The 23,077-nt window shown below is 38.0% G+C and overlaps 2 protein-coding genes across 3 annotated transcripts in view; both read left to right on the top strand.

Annotated features, from left to right (window-relative positions):
• Window positions 1-2,372: 2,372 nt before the first annotated feature.
• LOC127508667 (inositol 1,4,5-trisphosphate receptor-interacting protein-like 2) lies at window positions 2,373-6,145 on the top strand. The gene has a single exon (XM_051886805.1). It carries the CDS (start codon window positions 3,059-3,061, stop codon window positions 4,730-4,732), a length of 1,674 nt encoding a protein of 557 aa, XP_051742765.1. The 5' UTR covers window positions 2,373-3,058; the 3' UTR covers window positions 4,733-6,145.
• Window positions 6,146-8,316: 2,171 nt separating this feature from the next.
• Window positions 8,317-23,077, top strand: part of syt17 (synaptotagmin XVII) — a 21,206-nt gene continuing 6,445 nt past the window's right edge. The window contains exons 1-8 of one of the 2 annotated variants that reach the window (XM_051886807.1): window positions 8,319-9,409; window positions 9,890-10,010; window positions 11,253-11,270; window positions 12,236-12,384; window positions 17,475-17,626; window positions 17,713-18,329; window positions 19,821-19,941; window positions 21,010-21,165. In XM_051886807.1, coding sequence (XP_051742767.1) covers window positions 17,518-17,626; window positions 17,713-18,329; window positions 19,821-19,941; window positions 21,010-21,165 — 1,003 coding nt within the window. In that variant the 5' untranslated portion in view covers window positions 8,319-9,409; window positions 9,890-10,010; window positions 11,253-11,270; window positions 12,236-12,384; window positions 17,475-17,517. Of the gene's footprint in view, window positions 9,410-9,889; window positions 10,011-11,252; window positions 11,271-12,235; window positions 12,385-17,474; window positions 17,627-17,712; window positions 18,330-19,820; window positions 19,942-21,009; window positions 21,166-23,077 lie in introns of both variants that reach the window. The other variant, XM_051886806.1, reaches the window with a different exon arrangement.

The following is a 23,077-nucleotide window of genomic DNA, read 5'->3' as shown; positions in this document are numbered from 1 at the left end:
ATCATTTTAATAGTTCTTTTTATAGAGCCACAGAAATGTTCATGCGCTGCCATCGTGTGTATTGCTGACACATTGTGCATCTTTTTTGCAGGTGCCTGGATATCACCTATTTTATCATCATAAAATATCATCATATTTTTGCAGTTTCAGATTATTGACAATAGTGGAGCAGAAATTACATCATCATGAAGTATTTTCTAGTGCTTTTCCTCACAGCAGTATAAATGTTTAAAATCTGCTTATTGAGATTTTATACATGACCTGTATTATTTTATCTCAATCAGCAGGATATATTCAGGAATAACATAATGTAACTTTTTATCAATCACTATTGTGTTAACATTAAAATCAAATGTCTTTACAGGATGTGTGTGTTTGCACAGACCACTTGGAACACAAGAGGGCAGTCTTTGCCTCTTAAGTTAAAGGTAATTTGCAGCCACCAGTCATGACAGGGAAATCTATTGAAATTATTGTTTTATGCGAGAAGAAAGACCACAGATATTTAAATGTATATGGCATGTTATAAACATGATGCTCATTTGTTATCTTAGAATATGTAGGAACTGTCAGAGATGTTTGCATACAGCACTAGGGGAAGTTATCACACGGGTTGTTATGAAAACATGTAACATAATCCATGTAGCAGAGAAGCGGGAAACAGCTGTCTCCATCTCCCTGTGGTTCCCATGACTTAATCTATGAGGGCATGAAGTCAGCCTGGACACACCACAGAGAGTATGAGAGCCTGGATTTCAGTTTCTGCATCTGAGGGTTTTTTTTAATATGTTGCCAGTTGGTGAATTTAGTTTGAAACTTTGATAAGAAGAGAACAGGCTATGAGAAGTGCACAAATTATACTCCTGGCCCCTTCCTCCTCTTCGTCTAGAGTCTTTTATGCTGACTGTACTGGATAAGAGTTGAGAGGCCTGTTTAGTTTGGCAGATTCTGTTAGGGGGCAGAGCTACTGTATACTCGCATTCAGAGAGAAGAAGGCTGATGCAATCCCAGTGTAACTACAAGTACTCCTCAGCTTTCAGTCTACCATCAACTGTGACCACATGTAACCTTTAACAGACTCAAAGTGGTTAAAGTTTTCAACTGCCCACTTCCCACAGGCTGCCTTCCACCCATACTCCCCTTCTTTCCTACTTCAGAAGGTTTTTATTCCTAAACATACCCTCCATATAAGCATTTGCATTGCTTAATGTAATGCAGAAGCTGCCACACAATCTTTTATTCACATAACAAGTCTGTGTCAGAGGAAGCTGACCCATCTGGAAACACTGCACGAGTTGCTCATTGTGAACAGATCACATGTCTTTAAGTCTTAATAGCACACTGTTTTCCAAGACCTGAAGCTCTTTTAAATGCAGAATGTATACACAAAACATCTCTTGATATTTGACTGTCAACTCTTCACCACTAAAGACATTAAGAGTAGTAAATGTCTTAAGAATTCAGTTGTTTCTCTTATTAGCACAAACAAGTTTTGACAGTGTGTTGTGCTCAGAAGCTCATTATGCATCAGTGTTATGAATCATGTAATTGACAGACTGTTTCTTAAAGCTTGTTTCCCTCAGGACACGGATGCCAACCACATGACATTCTTTTTGCAGGAGGAGAGCTGCATTCAACTCCGTTGTTACTGCAAATCATCAATGCATTTATCTGTTGTTTTGTAGTTGTTGATCCCCTTCAGACAGCTTGGTATTTTTAGAGTGGGCTACATCACTATCAAAATAGCTCAAGAAGACTGATAAGAAGGTACATGACAGAAACACTGCAGTAATTGCCTCCTGTCCGTTGCCTTTTCTAGTTCCCTATCATGAAGGTCACTTCCTTCCTCAGGCATCTGCTTAGTTCCAACAGACAGTTATACTTTTATCTAAACAGTTAAATCAGCCATATTTAGCGAGCTGTCTCTGTGTTTATCCTGTGACGGGTCATACAGGTTTGTATGACTTAGCCTATGTGTGTGTCCTTACTTAAAGCGCAACTTTCATGGCCATGGGCGCTGTTTGTTTTGAAATTCAGAGGGCAGAGGTAGAAACATGCCCTGGGTGGGAACGGTGTGGTTTTCTGTTTGTGGCTACCTCGGTGTGTCTGAGAACAGCGAACAGCGGACTGACTATTTGCTTAAGTTTAAATTCAAATTCTGTACACAGGGCTTTATGCATTTGGGACAGATGTGATTAGGAGTATTTGACTAAGCTTTGAATGAGCTATTCTAAAAACTTGTGTCTATAATAAAGCAAGATAATATTAAAAGGCTTATGTCCATACAGCAGTACAAAAGCACTCTGTGGACTGATTAAGAGAGATGACAGTGGTTTCTTGTTCAGTATCACAAGGTCAGGGGTGACCGGGGGAAGGCTTGTGCTGAGGTTAGGGGTTGGTAACGGATCAACAAAGATACAGATGTCTTACTGTGACACTCCTTTCAAAGAGAAATACTTGGAGTGTGTGTGTGTGTGTAGTGTTTCTGTAAACTTTTTCAATTATCTTCTGTGTAGTTTACAAGGGCCACACCTCTACTGACATCATTTTTTATAACTATCGAGTTATTTTAAAAGTTGTGTGATGGTGTGTCACAGTTTCACATTGAGTTTCACAGTGAAAAGAAAGTAATACAAGTTTGGATTGACATGAGGGTGAGTTTTGTTTGAACTGTCCTTTAAGTATAGCACCCTTTATTATTAACATTTACAATGTTAATAATACACATTTGATTTTTTTTTTTTTTTTTTTTTTTTTTTTTTTTTTTTTGATCAAGTTGGTTTTTCTATTCAAGCATGTGGAATATTCATGTTGGGTAAATCTCTAAGCCAGGACGCATTCTGTCAGTAAGCACTTCCCATTTTGAGATCTGTTTCTTTAAGAGAAGAGGGAGGAGGAGGGTGGACAGGCTCTGGGTTTTGAACGCCTCTTTTTTTTTAAACAGAAATTCCTCTCTCAAGAGTTTGGCATTTCCTCTGAGCTCACACACTGAGAGCCTGCTCTCTCGTTTCACACAGTGCTCACTTGTGACAAAAGGGGGGATTTTCAAACATCCTGAATGAGAGGACTCCTCTTGCCCTCGGCACATGCTGCATCCGCAAAGAAACTTCACTTGGCAAACTTCCCCTTACACGACGGTTTCTGTTTGAGGGGGCTAAAAGAACATCAGCTTGGCCTTGTTTTCAGCATCTGGATGATTGGTTTGGCATGGGCTAGCCCTAACTTTTCCCACAGAGCTGGAGTAGACTGGAGGAGGATGAGCGTTTACACTCTCAACCTCAGGTTGTTCTGGCCGCTGGTCACTTGTATCCTCACCGCTCTGCTGCTACTGCACCAATACATCATCAGCGGATCCGAGGACCAAGGGAACGACTGCTCTGATCAAGGACTTGGAGCTGTCACACTTTTTAAGTACATCCTAGCATTTATCTTATGTTATTTCTTCATAAAGTACTGCTCAACTCAACCTGGCTCTGCTAGGAGGGCTTTCCACAAAGTCCCAGAGGGGCATGGAAAATCTGGTGTCTCTAAGAGAGAGCTACTGGACGATCACTATGAAAGGCATGTGCGTCTCTCTCCACATGTGCTGGGCCACAGCAAAGCCCATGTTGCCAAGCTGGTGAGTGAACTTGTAAAGGTTGGTCGCACCGATGTCCCGCCGGAGTCTTCGCTGGCCTTCCGGGGTGACTTCATCCAGATCGGCAGTTCCTACGAGGAGCACAAGGTGGGCTCACCTGACTGCTTCGACATCCTTGTGCCTCTGCGGGCACCTCGTGGGCTGAAACTGGAGGCCAGCGTTTGCACTGACAAACACGGAGGGCCACCTCTGTGCACGCTGAACACGCCTCGCAAGGCGGAGTGGGCACGTCGTCACAAAGCCTTCACGGACACGTTTATGCACTTGCACAATGCTCAAGGTGTCTATAAGATGAGCCCGGATTCCGTACAGCGCTGGTTTTACACAGCCACCCAGCGCTGCCTCGCTACTTTCCGTTACCTGTTTGAGCAGCGCTGTTCCCTCAGCCTGTCTCTCAGTGAGGAGCAGCAAGTGCTCCTCCGTCTGACACCCCGCTCCGATTATGTCTGCTGCCACATCTCCATGGGCATTCGGCTGATCCTAGCCTTTCCTCTAGGTGATGGTGCCTTCTTGGTGGCATCCCAGCGGAGTCAGCGAGGAGAAGACCTTTGGACAGTGTACTTTCCCAGGCAGGAGCAGAGACTGCTGGCATGGCTAAAAGGTAGACTGCCCTCCAACTCCTGTCATCTAAAGTGCCTTCAACTCCTAAAAGAGGTGCGTAACCTCAGTGGGGAGACGCTGGACCAGAAGTCTGGAGCTGAATGGGGAGGAGTGCTTTCGTCCTATGCTCTGAAGACCGCTTGGCTTCGTTTACTGCTCAGTACACCCCCTGAGGCCTGGGAAGAGTGCAACCTTGTGGACCGGCTGGATGATCTTCTTCGCAGTCTAAGGGAGAGCCTACAGTCTCGGGCTCTCTGCCATTTACTCCTTGGAGGCATTAATGGGCTTCTGCCAGACTCTGTCGCTCTACCCAAACTTGTGAAGGAGACTGTACCCTCCAACCTGTGGGCGGAATTCAGTGACATCACCCTTGATATGGTCTCCGCCCGACTGGCTTATTCATGGAACCACCTCCCTCGCCTAATTCGCCTCGGGCGGCCACAGAGGACCAGCCTTGGCAGAGGTGTTCGCTGCAAATATATTGATACAGAGTAAAGGTCAACTATAACTGGTGTTGCCGAACACAGCGATGGTTTATGTTTTCAGAAATTAATCACATATCTTTATCTCTCTTTTTTTGCATCTGACTTTTCAAAATTAAGTTCAATTAATTTGGGGATTGTTTTTCTCAAAAGGAAGCAGTCAAAGCACTAGATTAGAGCACAATAGTAGCATTCAGTAGGTATAGCAATACTTTTAACAAATCAGTCTTGGTACTGTACAAATCAGTATTGTACTGTGATTGCAGGACAGACTTTGAAAAGCAAGGTCTGCAGAAAGGTACTGTATACCTCCAGGAGCAGGGTTGGAGATTAGGATTTAGGTGTTTGGACATGAAACTCATGCGTTTTTGAGAGCTGCTAGACTTGTGTTGACTCAGGGTGACCATGATGTCATGGTTATGGGGTAGTCAAAACAGCATATACACCAAAGATTTTCCACACCCACACAGTATTAGTAATGCCAGCCTAAACAGATGAACATCCTGTTTTGAAGGGAAGAACTGCAGTGTGACCACTGTAAAAATCATCTGCTGTGTCTTACAGAACCAGATATTTTCTTTATTTTGAATGAATGAATGATGTTTTATAACTGTAGCAATTTCAGTATTGCTTAATTGATTGTTAAAGTGTTCCTTTGATATGTCAGATCATAATTAGTGCTTTAGTTCACCTCAGTTTGTTACCTTAATTGGCACACTCGAGGATAAGGCACTGATGGCATAGCTTCACTTCATCTTGCCTGTCTACAGGGACATTATGTGTGCACGTGATCTTTTCCCTCAGAGACATGGCTCTATAAGTTGTCACCATGGAGACTACCTCAGCCCAGGGTCACTTATTTATGCAATAGCTTTAGTTTTAATGGCTGATTGCATTTACTTTCACAAAGGCAGCAGAGATCCTTATTGATCTCTTGCCGGTACTGAGTGTCACAGGGTTAGTTTGTTGGTCTCTTTCCTGCTTAAACCTCATCCATCTACCTGTTATTAAACAAAGTGTTCATGGTCATTTATGTCAGACATATCTTAGTTTTATCAACTTTGCAGGGAAATGTTTGTGGTACCTAAGCAAATTTCTTTGAAGCTTATTTTTGTCTGTTCTCTAAAAGCGGAACAGAAAATGAAATAAGGAAATGAAAAAGAACATGCTCTAAAAACAATGCTTAAATGTAGTCCAAAACAAGCAATATAAAATACAGATTAACTAATGTTGAATGTATATGTATATTAATGTATATGTAATTTAATGTATATTTGGTACTGTATGTGAATGTAAGTTTATTGTAAAAGAAATTGTACTTGATGTACATAGAGTAAAACAATCTGTGTGTATTTATATAGTAGATATAATTTATACATGTATTTTAATACATGAATTGAAATAAATATCTATATTTTGGACTGCACAGAGTTTTGTTGAATATTTGTTTATTGTAACACCTGAAATAATTTTGAAAAAGTGATGGCGAAAATAGGACATGGAGACAGAACCGAAAGACTGCCCATGTCATGGCAGCAATTTATTATTATTATTTTTATTTGCCATATCTTTTTCTATAAGCAGGTGGTGAGATATATTGTACACAATATATCTTATAATTTTATTGTGTAGTTCTATGTTTGGAATACCTCTAAAATTATTCTTTTTCTCAGTGCCATCTACATATGTGTCACATGGCACATTTTTTATTTTTATAATTATAAAACGCAAACTGATTTACTTTCACTCAGTCACAGTAATTATAATCTGTATAGTCTTGTCTGGCAGTTTTTATTCTCAATATAGTGTTATGTTTAGAGTGATGTGGCTCAGTGCAAATTATACTGTGGCTCAAAGCTGGTGCTCTCTAACATAAGGACATCATCTCATCCATTGTAATTATCATTTAATTTATGCACTTGCTTGCAGGATTTGATTTGATGGCAAAGTAAACCACGGCTGTATTCTGAAGTCTTGGACACGTGATTGGGAAGGCATGTGGGTGCTACCTTGAGGTCAGTATCTGTTTAGGGGACAAATAATTTAGGATAAAAAGATTTTAATTAAAAGCACAGTCAGTTCTGCTTTTAACAATCTCACAGTATGCAAGTTAGAATGCTCTGTATCTTTACATTTTCTGGTTCTCTCTAATAATGATTTCAAATGTGACAGATGTCTTGGGTGTAGGTGGGCTGTATATGTTTATTTAAACGTTCTCTTTGAACCCAGTCATTTGGAATTTCGAGTAGATATATGGCAGCTACAATTAAAGGAATAGTTCACCCCAAATTTCTATAATCATTTACTTCATATACTTCATGCTCAAACCACTCAGTGAAACTGGATTTCGGTTACACTGATGCATTTAGAAGACCCTTTTTTAATATGACAGCAGAGGTCACTGTAAGTCTGAGTTTTTATGAGACATGCCTTTCAACAGGTTCTCAAGAGCAGAAACAAATGAAAATTCACAACAAAATCACTAAATTCACATCTAATTCTAATCTATATAATCTAATCTAATTATATCTACATCCAATTGTTTATGTCATCCTTCCAACCCCTAAATGTTTTCCCTTGTCCTGTATTTACAGAAACAATGTGGTTTTCACCTAAAGTCTTTTTACCTGAAGCGGTTTCTGAAGTCTTATTCATTTCAAATGCTGTGGTTTAATGAAACACCTCTATTCTTTTTTGTTTTGTCTTAGTTCCTCCTAAGGTTCCTTCTTCATTAACTTAAATATCTTAAGGTTTTTCCTGGTTCTATTCTATTCTATTCTATTCTATTCTATTCTATTCTATTCCAGTCTGAGGCTTCCTAAGTCTTAGTTTCTCCCAAGGTTCCTTCTTCATTAACTTAAATATCTTAAGGTTTTTCCTGGTTCTGTTCTGTTCTGTTCTATTCTATTCTATTCTATTCTATTCTATTCCAGTCTGAGGCTTCCTAAGTCTTAGTTCCTCCCAAGGTCCCTTTATTAACTTAAATATCCTGTTTTTCCTGGTTTTTCCATGCCCCTGGCACTCTTTGCCTTACTTACTAGATAGTTTGTAAAGCATTATTTTATTAAATACACTCATTTTGTAAAGTGCACAAATGTATTGTGAAATGCACACTAGAAATATATTGAAGTTAGTGAGATTTTTTTTTGTTTGTTTGTATATTTGTTTGTTGTTGTTTTTAAAAGTGTCTTATGCTCATCCAGGCTTGCATTTATTTGATAAAAATTGTGAAATATAATTACAATATAATATAACAGTTTTGTATTTTAATATATTTTAAGTTCCAGTGATGTCAAAGCTGAATTTTCAGCATCATTACTCCAGTTTTCAGTGTCACATGATCCTTCAGAAATCATTCTGATATGATGGTTTGATGCTCAAGAAACATTTCCTATTATTATCAATGTTGAAAACAGTTGTTCTGCTTAAATTTTTTTGGAGAGACCTATAAATGTTTTTTCAGGATTCTTTGATGAATAAAAAGTTCCAATAACATTTATTTGAAATAGAAATATTTTAAAACATTATACAAGTCTTTTACTGTCACTTACGATCAATTGAATGCATCCTTGCTAAATAAAAGTATCAATTTCTTTCCAAAAAAAAACTTATTAACTCTAGTGTATGTTTTTCAGGTGCTATACATCAGTCGAACACTCTTTGTGAAACTCTACACCCCATAACCTGACATGCTCTATAGATGCGTAGTTTCATCTGGTGAGCAAGGCCATTCGGTGTCAGAACAGCTGACACAGCAACAGGTCATGTGCCCCTACAGTTTCCAAGGAAACTTACTTTAAAGTTCCTTGTGATCCATCTACTCAGGTTACAATGCTACACCAGGAATTACCATCATATACAGCTTATAAACTCTCCAAAACCTTCCCATGACTTGTGCGTCATGTTTTAAAGATGGTGGCACGTCAGCGTACCTCAGTCACAGAGCAGCAGCAGATGGCCGCACAGACCCCGGCTCTCATAAACTCCCCATGTAACGTGTTGCCGTGGCAGCAATTAGCCCGTTCACCTGCCGTCTACCCGTCTCTCCTCAGCCTCTCCGTTCTGTTCGTGGTGAAGTGAACAACAAGTGGTTGCAGCCAGCGAGGTGTTGTAAAAATGGACTGGAGGAGGCGGGGAGGGATGCACATAACAGATTTGATATACATCAGTGCTTCTGCAAACCTGGATGAGTCACTGGTCTCTGAAAGAAACACAGGGCAGGAGGGGGAAGGAGGGGAGGAGGGCGCTGCTCTCTCCAGGGAGAGGAAAGCTGGCTGTCTTGCGTGTCATTTCTGAGGACTAGGCACGACTGGAGAGGGAGGCAGGAAAGAGAGGGAGATTAGGAGTGTCTGGGTGGGTGGGATTGAAGATGATGGGGAGGAAGAGGAGATAGAGAGATAGATATAGAGAGGGAAGAGGGGGTTTGTTTGTTGTTTTGTATTTGGCTCATCACTCTTGAAGTAGATTTTGTTAGGCTGGATAGAGGAACCAAGTCCTTAGAGACCTGAATTCATTACTCAAGTCATCTACAGGTTTTTTGTTGTTGTTGTTGTTTTTTTCCCTCTCTTTTCTCTCTCTCGCTCTCTTTCTTTTTTTTACTGAGTAAATCTGGATCCAGAGAGTGTCATGTTGCTCTGGATGGGAAGTGAGACAGTGGGGCGAGAGTAAGAGGAGGATGGCGTACACACAGGTGAGTCCCGCACACACACTTTCCCATCTGGATCCTTCTGGATTACACTTTTCATCTTCATATGTGTCTTCCTTTGCTCATTCGTTCATAATCTGATTTTTTTTTTTTTTCATTTGATGATTATTTCTGGTCAAGGCCTGAAACCATTTCAGCTCGTATATGTATGATTTGTGTGTATTTATTCACTTGAATGTCTTATTATTTATGAAATATTAGTATTTGATGAGTTAATTCTCAAAATATGTTAATGGACATATTCTTTTTCTATGTTATGTACATTAAAAACTAAATGGCAATTGATTTATGTGGGATTTGAGATGTGAGTAATATTTTCATTCAAAACAGTGTAGGCTTCAGACAGACTCACTGATGGTTTTTGTGATTTAAGTATGAATGCAGCTTCTTTTTGATGTTTAAACTCTGTGGCGGTGAATTTGTGTGTCTGTATGCTGTGTTATGATTCATGAAACTGTGCTAAAGACCCCTGGTATGGGAATAGCACCTGCTGGAACTGGCCATGTGGACCAGTGGGGACAGTGTCCCATCCTTCCCATCTCAGTGACCCTAATGCGTCATCTCTGCCTGAGCCAGCGGCAGCAAGGTGCGGGCTGGTAGGGACAGGAGTTCGTATCACTGTTGCCATGGTTACAGCCACAGCTAATTGCTTAGACAACATTGGGCCGCTGATGAGGAGCAAGAGAGCTGGACTGAGGTTGGAAGCAGGAACAGGGGGTGGGGAATAGGAGAGAAACCAACCTGTAGATATTCACAGGTGTTGAAAGAAAGGAATATAAGAGTCCCCGGGGTGCATGAGTGTGTAAGAAGTCAGATGTGTTAATCTTGAACAATTTTGTGTGTTTTAGACCTTGTCCCTTATAAAGTCTTTTTTTTTTTTTTTAAACAGATTAGTTAGAATGTGGTTTATTGGGATGCTTGTCAAAATAAATTAGTGCAATATCACTTTAGTTCAAAGTTGGATTATTACAGTGCTCTTAATTTAATACCCAAAATACAAAACAAGTAGGACAATATTTGAGGTTATAGAAACTTTTTTATCTGCCTTTTTATTTTTCAATCAGACCAGCACCTCAGGGAGCACATTTACTTAATATATACACTACTGTTCAAAGCTTTGGGGTCAGTAAAATGTTTCTGAAAGAAGTCTCTTACACTCACCAAGGCTGCATTTATTTGATCAAAATACAGTAAAATAGTAATATTGTCAATAAATGAGATTGTGAAATATTATTACAATTTAAAATAAGTGTTCTATTTTAATATATTTTAAAATGTCATTTATTCCTGTGATGGCAAAGCTGGATTTTCAGCATCATTACTCCAGTCTTCAGTGTCACATGATCCTTCAGAAATCAGTCTAATATACTGATTTGCTGCTCAAGAAACATTTATTATTATTATCATTTCTTATATTATGCTGAAAACAGTTGTGCTGCTTAATATTTTGTGGAAACTTTAATAATTCTTTTGTGCCATGTAATGATATTTTACTGATACTTTTGAGCAATGTAATTTACCCTTGCTTAATAAAAGTAAATTTATTTATTTTTAGGTTTTTTTTTTTTATCTTACTGACTCCAAACTTTTGAACCATAGTGTATATCATAGAAAACATGAACATAATGAAATATTTGTAATAATAGTATACATTTTATAAATAAAATTTGTCAAAATGTTGCTAACAGATTTCATTAATATTAATTATTAAAATGTGAACATTCAGTAAAGAGACCTTTCCTCACTGTTTTTTTTTTTTTTTTTTTTTCCTCTCTTTCCTGTGCATGAACTCAACCCTCTGCTGCACTCAACCTTTGAAAAAGAACAGTTGGAACCCATCAATGAGGTATGTACAGAAAAGTAATTAATTCAACCTTTTAACTGCTCATATCTGTTCAATAGCAATGATGTAGAAAAAAAATGGCTACTGTATTTTTATAGCAGCTCTTAGATCCTGTTTAACAATTTATCCATACATGCATGACCCCAAATAAGTTAGAAATGTAATGAGAAGCTTGACACCCTCAGACCTTTCAGACCATTAAATGCTTTGAAACAAACTTGCCTGCATCCATAAAAAAAGAAAAATATTGTGTTTACGCAATCAGAGTTGTATCTTTTGGGCTAGATTTTTTCTTTTACTGTCAACATCCTGTCTCAAGTCATTCATTATTTAACCAACCATAGGCACATATTCAGCCTCAGCGGAGGTGAGAGTGACTTGGCTTTTTAGATCTTGTTGTGTTGTGTTCATCTTTTTGGTGTCAGTTAGTCTACATCAAAGAGAAGCAAGTTGTGTGGTGAAAAAACTAACATCTCTTTCATGAAGGACTTCTATCCAAACATCTGGCCTCATTTCTGGTCAACTTAATAACGGTCACACTGAGAAGTGACTGAGTAATGTTTGTCCCGCCCCATTTTCCTGTTTCATTTAGAAGCATATGTCACAATGGGAAACAAAATTGTGCTTATTGTATGTCACTTTTGATCAGTTTAATGCATCCTTAGATATCTTTAATTAAATCACTTGATTTTTGGTGGATTGGCTCTGACTTCTAGGGTTTACTACAAAGTCCCACTAGAATAGAGTCCCAATAAAGATGTAAGAATTTATTTCTCTGAGGCTCTTGTTACATTTATACTTATAAAGCTGCAGTTGACTAGAAAAAAACATTCCTTCATGCACTGATCAGTCATTACCATTTTTATCATCATAATTTGTCATGTATGTACATTCTGCTGCCTGTGCAGGTCAGTTAGTTTCTGTTTACTGGAGAGTCTCTTTGTGTCTCTGTGCGGTCTTGGTCTCAGGGTCTTCTGTCCAGACTGTCTGACTTCCTGTTGTGTCGCTGGTCGTGCCGCTCCTGTTGGCAGTGGTGCTGGGAGTGCAGCTGCTGTCAGTCCACTGACGAGGAGGTGGAGATTCTGGGGCCTTTTCCAGCTCAGACTCCATCATGGCTGTGAGTACACACCCCGTACACATCGCAAATAACCCAGATTAACTCATCATTCATCTCATCTGTCTGCTCTCTCATCATAACAGTCAGAGTGAGATTGAGACTGAATACACAGAGTTACTGAACAAATCTCAAGACAATCCCAAAGGCACCATTTGTTAAAGACTCGTTTTTGATGATGGATGGTGTGTTCTGGGTTATGTTTGGAATGGAATGCGAGCCTTGTGTTTACTGCATACTGCACAGTATGGACTGTATATCTACCTAATATCTGAGCTATATGATTTTACTATTCTAACGATACACAGTATACACTGTCAAAAGTTTGGGGGTGATACAATTTTTTTATGTGATATTTTTTTTTTGTAAGACGTTTCTTATGCTCACCAAGGCTGTGTTTATTTGTTCAAAAAATCAGTAAAATCAGTAATATTGTGAAACAATTTATTACAAAAATATGTTCTATTTTAATATATTTTAAAATGTAATTTATTCCTGTGATGGCAAAGCTGAATTTCAGCATCATTACTCCAGTCTTCAGTGTCACATGATCCTTCAGAAATCATTCTAATATGATGATTTGCTGCTTAAGAAACATTTATGTTATCAATGCTTAACATTTTTGTAAAAAACTTATACAGTTTTTTTTTTTCAGGATTCTTTGATGAAAGTTACAAAGCATTTATTTGAAATAGAATTTTTTTTTTTAGATGGAACATTAACATTATAGAACATTATACATGTCTTTACTGTCACTTTTGATCAATTTAATGCATCCTGAATACAACTATTAATTTCTTTCAAACAAAGCATGACCGGAAACTTTTGAATGGTAGTCTATAAACAGTAGTATGCTACATTATCACATGACCTCAATATAATTCAGCAAATGGTGCTAGCAGTTATGAAGTTGATAATAAATACAGTTAGTTTGCATGTTAAACCAAATTTGGGGAAAAACGTGTCGGCAGTCTGATTAAAAAATTCAAGAAAGAGGCTATGTTCAGTATGACTATGAATGTAGTAGTATGCTGGAATGCAATACTGTATGCCAACAGTATGACACTACAATTTACAACGGTTATTTCGTGAATTTTAAATTCACCTGTAAAAAATATCTTAACTTTGGCATTATCTCCTACGAATGAAGAATTACTCTGCTGAATTTTTTTTTTTTTTTTTTAAATTGAAAGCATAGTGCAGCTTATTGCATTGTTACATATAATTTCTCCATCAGTGTTTTCATATTGTATACTGATATGCATAGTATTCATACTATATGTTGCAATATATATATGTATATATATATATATATATATCAGTGGCGTGCAGTGGTGTTCTGAAATGAGGAGGCACATTTTTACATTTTTTATGAATCAAATGTAAATTCATGTGCATTACTCTTAACGTTGACACATCTTCCTTGTTAAATGAACATTACTTTACATTACATCAAAAAAGAAAAGAAGAAACCAAATACAATTCTATTTTGTAATTTTACATTAACGATGTATTGTAATAAATGTTCTATTTATCAAAACCAAGTCAATCTCATCAAGTTAGTGTTTTCAAGCATTTCTACATTCATTCCAAAATAATAACTAAATGCTGTAACAATTTAAACAATATATTTTATTTGTGTATTGATGTTTTTCTTTGTAAAGGTCAACTTAGGCTATTTTGGATCATCAGTCATGCTCCGTAAACACCGTCTGTCACAGACACGAAGATGTATTTTTAATTTCACCAAGCTGATTGCACTAAAACCCCCCGCAGTCATCATGTTTTCAGTCCATTTCAAGTTTGATTTTGTCGTGACATAAAGCAGTGATATCTAACTTGTTGATCTGTTTACTTACTTTTCAATTAGTCTTCCCATTGACGCCATCATTTGTTCATTCAAACTGACGCGCGGAACGTGCGCGTAAACAAGAGGCGGGATTTATCACACAAACCAATCATAACCAATTACATCCAATCATAGCGCGATGGAGACATTGCCTCCTCTCACGTGACTTTCCCCCATTCATTCTCAATTACCCCCCACAAAACCCACTGCACGCTATAGGGGTCTAATGGTGTTCTATGAGAGCAAAGGGAGGCATGACTCCTGCTGTAACTTTACCTGCGGGTGTCGCTGTTAGAAATACGAGTGACTTGCGCTCTTTTTAATATCATAATGTTATCAATATTTGTGTTGTTTTATATGTAATATGGATTAATTTCTCATCCTTTTTTTTTTTTTTTTTTTTTGAGGAGGCACTGCCTCCTCGGAGGAAACGCCCCTGATATATATATATATATATATATATATAATATTAAACATGGTCAGGTCAAAGTGTCTGAATAATTTTTGGTCCCAAATTTTATTAGTTTTACTGGTAGTCCACTGTATGAAGAAGTTTTGGGTATAATATGTCACAGTTTACTTTATTTTGCCATCCTCACTTACATAAATGAACTATAGTGTCCTGCACCCGCTAGTAAAAAATATATCAAAAAATTTTGGTTTGACTGTATATAATGCATTGTTGATATAGCTTCCAGTTTCTTTGTCATACTAAAAATGGAAGGTCGAGCATGTTGCATTGTTAGATATATTATACTGTATGCAACACTTTATGGCATGTACATTTAATGCATACTTTGACTGTATACATGCTGCAGAAATGGTATGTAATTCTGAAATTCGCACTGCTCAGTACAAGGTGATAGCATCATAGGTGTGATATACTTCTGCTGAGTGTAAGCTTCCTATAAAGTTAAAAATTTCTTTACTTCTCTACTTACATTGCAAATTATCATCTTAATTTTAACTACTGTTAACAGAGCAGTAAATCATGTAGCTCTAGTTTGTAGTCATTGGTTTTCCGGGCTAATGGAAGTGATATTGATGCAACAGATGGCTTTCCTGAGACGTTCTGGGATCCTGTTTGTCTATGCCCTGTTACTGAAGCTCATAATGACTGGGGTGTGGAGCTATTTGTGTTCCCATGCAGGAACAACAAGGGTAATATGATTTAAATGGAGAAGTGATTCATGTATTTGCTGGGATAATTTGTTCTTTGAATGCACACATTCACCACAAGCTGTCAAGCTTTTTACAAGTATCCTTTTTAATGACATCATTCAATGACTTTTACCAGGACTAAACAAAGGTGGTCATACATGTCTATTTTTCCATTTTGCAATACACATTATCACCAATCAGAAGTTTCCTGTTGTGAAACTTGTTTAAGGGATGGAGCTGATGTGGTCACCAGAGACTACTGGTTTATGCTGGTCTGACTGAGCTCATGCTTTGTGGGAATTGGATGTTTGTGTAAAACCAAAAACAGGGACAAAATGGCTGGATGAGTTGAGCTCCAAAAAAATGTGATCATAGAATGGTGTTCAATTCGCAACACATTGGAGATATAAGGGATGCATCTTTAATTGAATAGAGCTTGAACTTCCAGACTGTGACTGTACAGTCATGACATATAGCTCACCCTATAAGTCCAGCCTCTCTCATTGCCTCGCATTGCTCCTAAGGCCATTTGTTTTAGAATCGTCCGTTGCTATGACAACTATCTCCCTCCGAGCTGTAGTCATGGACACAAAGGGTCCTTGATGATCCCCAAGGGATGACTCAGGCCTGCACAAAGATATCCCGCACAGAATATATACCTCTGTAGTTGGAAAACAACTGGATTAGAAGATAATGTTGTAACAGATATTACACAATACTGGGCAATAACATGACTGAAGAAGTGGATTCAGTCACAGTGTCAGATATGCACAACAAATTGAAGAGCTGAATTGTAAGATATTTTTACTGTCTTTTGCTAGTTCATGCCGAATGTTTCTTTTTTTTTTCTTTTCTTTAGCACATTATGATTGATTTGTCTGCTTTTTTCATTGTCAGGCCATGTTGGTCAACAAACCCTGCTTTTTGTCATATTTTAAGCTGTGTATGAGCTGACATCCAAATAGTATAACTAACAAAAGTTTGTTCCCTCTTCTAAATGTGGTTTCTTTGCAGCAGTTGGCACTAGTTTAGCATGAATTTGTGTGATAGACTTAATGGACAGAAGCATCTGTAATCATACTGTTTCATGCAAAGTAATAACAGTAATATTACCCCACACATAATGTTTCATAAACATCGTACAGCTTAAATAACCCTAGTCTTTCTCTTTGTTGTGCATATCTGCAGCTGGTTGACCAAGAAAGTTTTGCTTGTTAAGATAGTAACATAGCCTGTAGTTCAAACAGGAGAGGATGGCACTAGTAACGCCAAGGTTCGATTCCTTGTTATATTAAATTGTAATAATATTTTTCGTATTGTTTTTACTTATTTTGGTTAAAGGGACAGTTCACCCAAAAATGAAAATTTGATGTTTATCTGCTTACCCCCAGGGCATCCAAGATGTAGGTGACTTTGTTTCTTCAGTAGAATGCAAATGATGATTTTTAACTCCAACCGTTGCGGTCTGTCAGTCGTATAATGCTTGTCAATGGGAACTCCATCTTTAAGAGTCAAAAAAACACGCACAGACAAATACAAATTAAACCCTGCGGCTCGTGACGACACACTGATGTCCTAAGATACGAAACGATCGGTTTGTGTGAGAAACCGAACAGTATTTATATTGTTTTTCACCTCTAAAACACCACTATGTCCAACTGCCTTGCGTATCCGGTTGGTGAGGTCTCAAAACGCGTTCTGATGACGGAAGTGATGTCTCGCGCTTATACTTCAATGAGTGCGAGACATCACTTCTGTTGTCAGAGCGCGTTCAGACCTCACCAACCGGATGTGCAAGGCAGTTGGACATAGTGGTGTTTTAGAGGTGAAAAACTATATAAATACTGTTCGGTTTCTCACACAAACCGATCGTTTCATGTCATTTTTCGTGTCAAATCGTTCATTTTTGGGTGAACTATCCCTTTAAATAAATGCAGCCTTGGTGAGCATAAGAAACTTATTTTAAAAACATTAATACTGACCCCAAACTTTTGAACGGTAGTGTAAATGTTAACATGCGTTGTTTTTTTCAAGGGAATGTGTCAGTAGTGTTATTAAGGCTTAACAAAGTCTTCTCTTCCAGTGTCAATGAAAGCAATGAGCAAAAAGGCACAAATTCTCACATCATGGCTCAGGAACATGCTTCACCTGCTCAATCTGACACCACTACAAGCTGCAGGCCACCCACTGCAGAAACTTCCCGATCCACCTTCAGCCTGGCAGGCCAACTCTCCAGTGAGCCCAGGCTTCACTCTCAATGTAACCAGACTAGCGTGAGTATGAGGACTTGAATTTTATTTAATTGCTCTCCTATGTCGCAGGTCTAAACGCCCGACGGCCAAGCTCCCCTATGGTGGATGTAAAGCCGATTGAATTTTGGGCAATGGGACCCAGGCAAGAAGTGGTGCAGCCCCTGCGTAAACCCCCAACACCACCAGATGACTACTTTCGCAAATTGGAGCCTCATCTGTACTCTCTGGACTCATGCAGTGATGATGTTGACTCTCTGACAGATGAAGAAATCCTTGTGCGGTACAAACTAGGCATGCTACATTTCAGCACACAGTATGATCTTATCAATGGCCACCTTAGTGTGCGAGTCATCGAGGCCCGGGATCTGCCCCCTCCGGTAACGTGCGACGGTGCTCGCCAAGACATGGCCCACTCAAACCCCTACGTGAAGATGAGCCTGCTGCCCGACCACAAGAACTCCAGGCAGACTGGAGTTAAACGCAAGACCCAGAACCCCGTGTTTGAAGAGCGCTTCACTTTTGAGCTCCCCTTCCTGGAGGCCCAGAGGCGCACCCTTCTGCTCTCCGTGGTCGACTTTGACAAGTTTTCACGGCACTGTGTCATCGGGAAAGTCTCTCTTCCTCTTAATGAGGTTGATCTAGTGAAGGGAGGACATTGGTGGAAGGCCTTGGTGCCCAGTTCTCAGGTAATACCACTCACCTGAGTCACATTATAGCTTTTTTTCTTTCTTTCTTTCTTTTTTCTTATTTATTTTAGGTGTGCCACTTGCACGATGACGAACATAATGAAGTTAGGTCACATAGAACTAAATTAAGTTATTTAGTAAAATGTGAAATCATTGCAGCCATACGCCAGAATGCCCTGCCTCAAAAGAATGCACACAGTACTCCTAAATATTTTTTGTCCTAGAAGATCTGTGTTTATGATGTGTTAAATGCACATTAACCTTGTATTTTAAGAGGTTAATATGTGACTTAAAAAAAGATACACAACTGTTCAAATGTTTGTGGTCAGTAAGAGTTTATAATGCTTTTGAAAGATATCCTTTAAGCTCACCAAGGCTGCATTTATTTGATCAAAAATATAGATAAAGCATTAATATTGTGAAATATTATTACAATTTAAAATCTTTTCTATTTTATATATATATATATTTAAAATGTAGAGGTCGACCCATATGTGTTTTTCAGGGCCAATGCCGATATCGATAACCGATATTTTGAACCGATATATGTCTGGTGTAAAAATGAAATAACTCAATCTGACATTTTTTGCGAGCAGTTTGAGAGGCGGCTGTGCGCGTGCATTGGCTGAGAGCGCGCTGACTGAGGACCGTCTCTTGAGAGCTCGCGAGTACTTTATGCTTTAAAATGGCTGTTATTTTGAATTGGTATGATTTAAAATGACCAATTCCATCAACTGTCCGAAACGCGTGCTAATATTGCACCGTACAGCTCGCTTGCAGAGCAAACTTAATGTGGACACTATGGATGTGAAGCCATTTGCGCATTTTGAGAGAGAGGGAGACTCAAACTGCTTTTGAAACTACGTCTCACAGAAAGTGTTAAAATAACTGAGCTGCTCTGATAATCTGTTTGGGTTCAATCTACATGCTATGGTACATAAATGTTTGTGGGAATTTCCCTCTTAATAATTGCGAAACCTGCAGTAATGTGTAGAATTATGTGCAATACCCGCGATCCCGCACCGGAATTCAGGCTCTGATTATATTGAGGTGTTTTGCAACTTCAGTGTAGTGGTTCGGATTTACTGCAACTTCAGCAATGTCTGCTGCTGCCTTATATTTGAGAGACAACTGATGCGTGATTACTGTTGCAGCTCCAGTTAGCTAGTGCTGGTGGACGGAGCTTGCTCGGTTTTGAAAATTACCGATAACCATAAAAATGCTTAATATCGGCGCCGATAATCGGTTGACCCCTAATATAATGTATTCCAGTGATGGCAAAGCTGAATTTTCAGCATCTTTACTCCAGTCTTCAGTGCATGATCCTTCAGAAATCATTACAATATGCTGATTTTCTGCTCAAGAAACATTTCTTAATATTATCAATGTTGACAATTAATTTCAGTATTTGACACTTAAAAAGTAGTATAAAAGTGTTAATTTACTGACATCATTATTATGACATTGATTTTCTAATGTAATGTTTCTCAGAATGAGGTTGAGCTTGGTGAGCTTCTTCTGTCCTTAAACTACCTGCCCAGTGCTGGCAGGTTAAATGTGGACATCATCCGAGCAAAGCAGCTGCTTCAGACAGACATGTGCCAAGGTTCAGGTAAATCTATATCTGTTTTCCTCATTCTGCTCTTTAAAATCTCAAAGAACCTATAGCAGAATTTCAATGACTGCAGAAAACTAAGCAACAAAGAATTTATTTTCTTAATGTGAGGTAATTGTTTGTCTTTATAATGAAATAACGACTTTTCTTTTATGCTGACATTAGCCACAGAGTTAACAAATAGTTAAACGGCTGTTTAGCCTTTGTTTGGCAAATTTGCTATTTCTAAAATCTAATTTATCAAGAAAAGTTAGGGAAAAAAAAGATAGGAGCAGATGGCCACGTCCAGAAAAATGAATGGATCTCTATGGCACTCTGCTGGATATATATATATATATATATATATATATATATATATATATATATATATGGTCAAAACACTTTATTTCTAAAGCTGTAATTCCTACAGGTTTTCTTCTAACCAGCAGATGGCAGAATTCAGAATTAATCATTAAAGTAATTTTATTTTTATTTTTTTAAATTAATATTTCATATGCAAAATCTTGTTTGAATGACTTCAAACAAACCCATTTAAGGAAATCAACATCAAATTATCGAGTCAATTTATGTGATGTTCTCTTAAAATTTTCAGTTGTTTTGACAATTCAACATTCAAGATGACTTTGGAAAATGAGTGAATGCAACTAAGGAGAACGATAACTGCAGAAGTGGAGGAAATGAGTAAATAATTATAATAAGAATTGCCCCGCCTCAAAAACTCTTTTTTGCTTGACAAAATGGTACTCAAACCAATCAATCAATGTTAACTTGGGTTTTCTGAGTAACAATTTACTAGATTTTCCTAATTAAGTTAAGACATTAAGTACAGTTAACTAAAAAAAGTGTTCATTTTTACAGTGTGGTCTGGCACCATTTTGGTATGTAGGCCTAATGCACACTTTCATAATCTAATCAGTTCCTGATGGATAAAATCAAGTCTTGCCCGGGATATTTTATCACTGCGTATCCTGTTTCACTCAGAAATGTTACATTACCGATGTGAAATTTGTTTCAGATGGCAATTTATGTTGAACTTTAACCAAGCTACTACTTCTCTGTTGTCAGATCCTTTTGTGAAGGTGCAGCTGGTGACAGGTCTTAAGTTGATGAAGACTAAGAAAACGTCCTGTATGAGGGGCACCATTGACCCCTGCTACAACGAGTCCTTTAGCTTCCGTGTACCTCAAGAGGACCTGTGTGAAGTCAGTCTTGTGTTCACAGGTATTGTTTTGAATATGAACGTGTACACATGAAAATACGCACACAAAAACATACATACAGAACTCTACACAATGAAATATGCGTGCAGTCTTTTTGATGACCTTTCGAGAAAATACAAATTTTCAATACAAATACAATTTACCTTTTCATGTATATTAGGTTCATGTGCTAGGAAAAATTGATCAAATAAATTTAATTGACATTATATGCATTATTTTTTTTTTAAATATAATATATACACTACAGTTCAAAAGTTTGGGAACAGTAAGAATTCTTTAAAAGAAATGTATACTTTTATTCAGAAAGGATGTGTTCGGTTGATGAAAAGTGACTGTAAAGATGTTACAATATAAAATTAATATAATGTTACAAAAGATTTCTGTTTCAAATAGATGTTATTCTTTTGAACTTTATATTCATCAAAGAATCAAAGAAGAAAAAAATGTATCACGGTTTCCACAAAAATAATAAGCAGAACAACTGTTTTCAACATTGATAATATTAGGAAATGTTTCTTGGTCATCAAATCATCGTATCAGAATGATTTCTGAAGGATCATGTGACACTGAAGACTGGAGTAATGATGCTGAAAATTCAGCAATTCAGCTTTACATCACAGGAATAAATAAAATATACTAAAATAGAAAACGGTTATTTTAAATTGTAATAATATTTTACAATCTTACTGATTTTACTGTATTTTTGATCAAATAAATGCAGCCTTTTTAAGCATAAGAGACTTGTTTAAAAAAAAAAAAACATTTTAAAAAAATCTTACTGACCCCAAACTTTTGAACGGAACTGTATTTTTAGTGTGATAATACATATATATATATATATATATTTTTTTTTTTTTTTTTTTTTTTTTTTTTAATCACTCTAAATTAATTTATTAAATTCACAGCCTTATTCATAACAGTTGAAGCTATCTAGCTGGATACCTAATACAGTAAAGGCGAAAAGCCACACATAAGACATGCCAATTTTTAAGCAGGTGATATGTTGCAGTTCCTCACAATTAGTGTAATCTAGCTTGTGACTACGGGCTGCCATGGGGCACCTCATTATGAATCACTTAAATTCCAATAGGATTTATTCAATTACCGATGCTGCCAGTCAGAACCTGACCTGGACAGTTATTCATGCTGAGATTTTATGCACTGGTACACACTGACATTTAATATTTGCACTCATCACCCAGGTGCAGCCATGCATAGGGCTGAGAGTGGCCTATGCTCTTAACCTGCCATTTGAGACAGTGCAGAGCAGCAAGCCCAGCCCAACGTGTAGTTTTCACTGGCTTCCTCAGCTTTAATCAACAATGGTATTTAAATACAGGAATATCTCACACTAAAGGGTGAGTGTAGCCTGTGCCCCATTTAGGCTGGTCAGCATGTGCCTCTCCCAGTGGTACCAGCCAGGGCCGCCTGCCCACCGCTTCTCTCTGATGTTTCTGACTACAAAGACTTGCAATCAAACACTGCCTGCAATCCCGCTCCTGCTGGGCCTCTGTCTCTCACTCCTAGTCTGTTTGATGAGTCTCTCTCTTCTCTTTAGCTCACTCTTTTTGTCAGTTCTTTTACTTTTAAATCTTTGCGTATCCTATTATCATTCTCTTTGTCTTTAACTGAAGGATCCCTCTGGCTGAGCAGGTAATGGGAGTTTAATGGTGGTGTTATGTCCATATGTTATCCATAAGCAGTGAGTGGAAACAGATCTTCTGGCTCTGTTCAACATGACTCCCATTAGGCAGCTATGTGCATTGGAAGGGGTCAGAATTGTGCCCATCATCATAGGTGGAGTGCTTTCAATAGTGGTCTGAGATATTTGGATTGTTCTGTTTATCACAAAATGTGTGTTTACACAGACTTTTTAAGGCACCGAAGTGACATAAATGTACTTGCATGAGTAT

Source organism: Ctenopharyngodon idella, chromosome 3 (assembly GCF_019924925.1).
Source record: "Ctenopharyngodon idella isolate HZGC_01 chromosome 3, HZGC01, whole genome shotgun sequence".
In the NCBI taxonomy this organism is placed as follows: Eukaryota; Metazoa; Chordata; class Actinopteri; order Cypriniformes; family Xenocyprididae; genus Ctenopharyngodon; species Ctenopharyngodon idella.
Note: the sequence above shows the minus strand (reverse complement) of the source record. Positions and strands in the feature narration are given on the sequence as shown.

Bases quoted from the DNA above. Each gene is read 5' to 3' on its own strand.
- LOC127508667 (XM_051886805.1), top strand. From the start codon at position 3,059: ATGAGAGGACTCCTCTTGCCCTCGGCACATGCTGCATCCGCAAAGAAA.